General features: G+C 54.0%; 1 protein-coding gene across 1 annotated transcript; it reads right to left on the bottom strand.

The window, feature by feature from the left end:
- Window positions 1–730: 730 nt before the first annotated feature.
- LOC116239259 (histone H2A-IV-like) lies at window positions 731–1,641 on the bottom strand. The gene has a single exon (XM_031609325.2). The coding sequence runs from the start codon at window positions 1,358–1,360 to the stop codon at window positions 824–826; it is 537 nt and encodes a 178-aa protein (XP_031465185.2). The 5' UTR covers window positions 1,361–1,641; the 3' UTR covers window positions 731–823.
- Window positions 1,642–1,867: the final 226 nt, after the last annotated feature.

Raw genomic sequence — 1,867 nt, 5'->3', positions numbered from 1 at the left:
GACTGGTTCGGTATATTTTGGAAAAAAAACAAGAAAGATATGGTACCTTCTGTACCTCACATCTCACTGTGGTTGTTCTGCACTTCAGGTGTACTTCCACTATCTGCACAAGGCCGCCTCCCTATTCCTCTCCCCCTCCCCCTCCTTATCCCTTTCTCCCTCTCCTTCTCTCTATCTCCGTCTCCTTCTCTCTCCCTTCCTCCGCCACTCTCTCCGTCTCTGCCTCTCTCTCCTTCTCCCTCTCCCTCATTCTGTCTCACCCTTCCTCCCTCACTCTTCTTGTCCCTCCCTCTCATTCCCTCCATCTCTGTCCCTCTGTCCCTCTCTCCCCCTCACCCCTTTCTATCCCTCTCTCCCTGCTTTTTCCTCTCTCTGTCTCTCTTCCTGTTCATCTCCCCTTCTCCCATTCCCTCCCTATCTCCCTCTCCCTTCTTCTCTCTTTCTCTGTAAGTCATGCTTAGGCTCCTGTACAGGAACCATCCGGATAGGGAAGGCAAAACAGCAAGAAGGCCCTGGAGGCTCAGCTACTGGCAAAATGCCAGAAGGCAGTCAGGGGTCCTAAGCAGATCTTCTACAGGATCTTCCCCACTGTGACACTATCAGGTGTCACTGTTTAACAAACCAGTTCACTGGCAGGGTGCCTTCTGCCCCTGAGTGACAGGCAATTGCGGTCCCTCGGCCTTACTCTCCCTGTGTTGCTGCCTAACACCTGCAAGGCATGCTCCAGCAATATGGTAGCGCAAGGACTTTTATTCAACTGTTAGACCATGGTGAATTTGGCGAATGAGACAGCCTTGCCATGCCAATATAGGAGTTTCTGCTTTCACTTGACACTGACAGCAGCAGTGGCGTGAGCAGGTGCGGCCTGTTGCCTGTGGCTTCTCTTCCTCCTCTTGGTCTTCCTCCTTTTGGAGGGTGAGGCCATGCGCTGGCTTTGTGGGACAGCCCGGCCATGGTGCTTGGGCCCACTTCCCAGAAGGTGCTTGAGTACAGAGCTGCTCTTCACAGCCATCTGCAAGTGGCATGGAGAGATGCACTGTTGGTTGCTCTTCTTAGAAATCCTCCCAGCCATGTCCATGATCTTGTGCGTCACCCACTGTAGCACAGCAGCCAGGTAGACAGGAGCCCTGGCTCCAAAGCGTTCAGCAAACTGGCCTCTGCGTAGCTGCCTGTCTATGCGGCTCACAGGAAAGAGCAGCCCAGCCCGGGAGGAGCGGGAAGAGCGACTCTTTTTGGCCTTTGCTTCCTGGCTGGTGGAAGGCTCCCCAGAGTATGTTGCCTCAGGCTCCCTCTTCTGCTCGGGCACAGTGCAGACCCCCTCTGCTTCGGGTGTGCTGCTTCCTCCCATAGGTCTCTCCATGCTGCACAATCTGATCTTCCTGTGCCTCTGTCTCTCTTTCCTGCCTGCTCTTGAAGTATTTGCTGGCCCTTGCTGGTGTTTTTTGTCTGCTGTGCCCCTACCAGCCCAGCATAGAGGTGTTTGTGACAGGGTGGTCCCACGTGCTCCGGCAAGGATCTCCCCACCCTGGCCAAACTTCCCTGAGGAAGGGCTTCAGCTCAGGCCTTCTCCTCTGCAGGGTGAGACCCTTTGCTTACCAGCCCAGTGGGAACCAGGCACCCCTTCTGTGGTGGGACTTCCTCTGTGATCTCACCTCCCTGCTTGTGACATCATCCCCGTTGGCCCTGCCACTTGGAATGAGTTCAGGGACGGCCTCTGCATCCACCCTCTCCCATTTTCCCATGTCAGTAGCTTTGCCAGTGTATAACTGTACAAGGCAAGCCACAATGCTACTAGTTAAGGCACATCCTGAACTCTCCTCTTTCCATTTTTTTTTTTTTTTTCCTAATTATCCACTGTGTATTCTCA

Source organism: Phasianus colchicus, chromosome 1 (assembly GCF_987193195.1).
Source record: "Phasianus colchicus chromosome 1, bPhaCol1.hap1.1, whole genome shotgun sequence".
NCBI lineage: Eukaryota > Metazoa > Chordata > Aves > Galliformes > Phasianidae > Phasianus > Phasianus colchicus.
Note: the sequence above shows the minus strand (reverse complement) of the source record. Positions and strands in the feature narration are given on the sequence as shown.

What these genes read in the sequence shown, in the direction of transcription:
- LOC116239259 (XM_031609325.2), bottom strand. Translation starts at nt 1,360, where the DNA reads ATGGAGAGACCTATGGGAGGAAGCAGCACACCCGAAGCAGAGGGGGTC.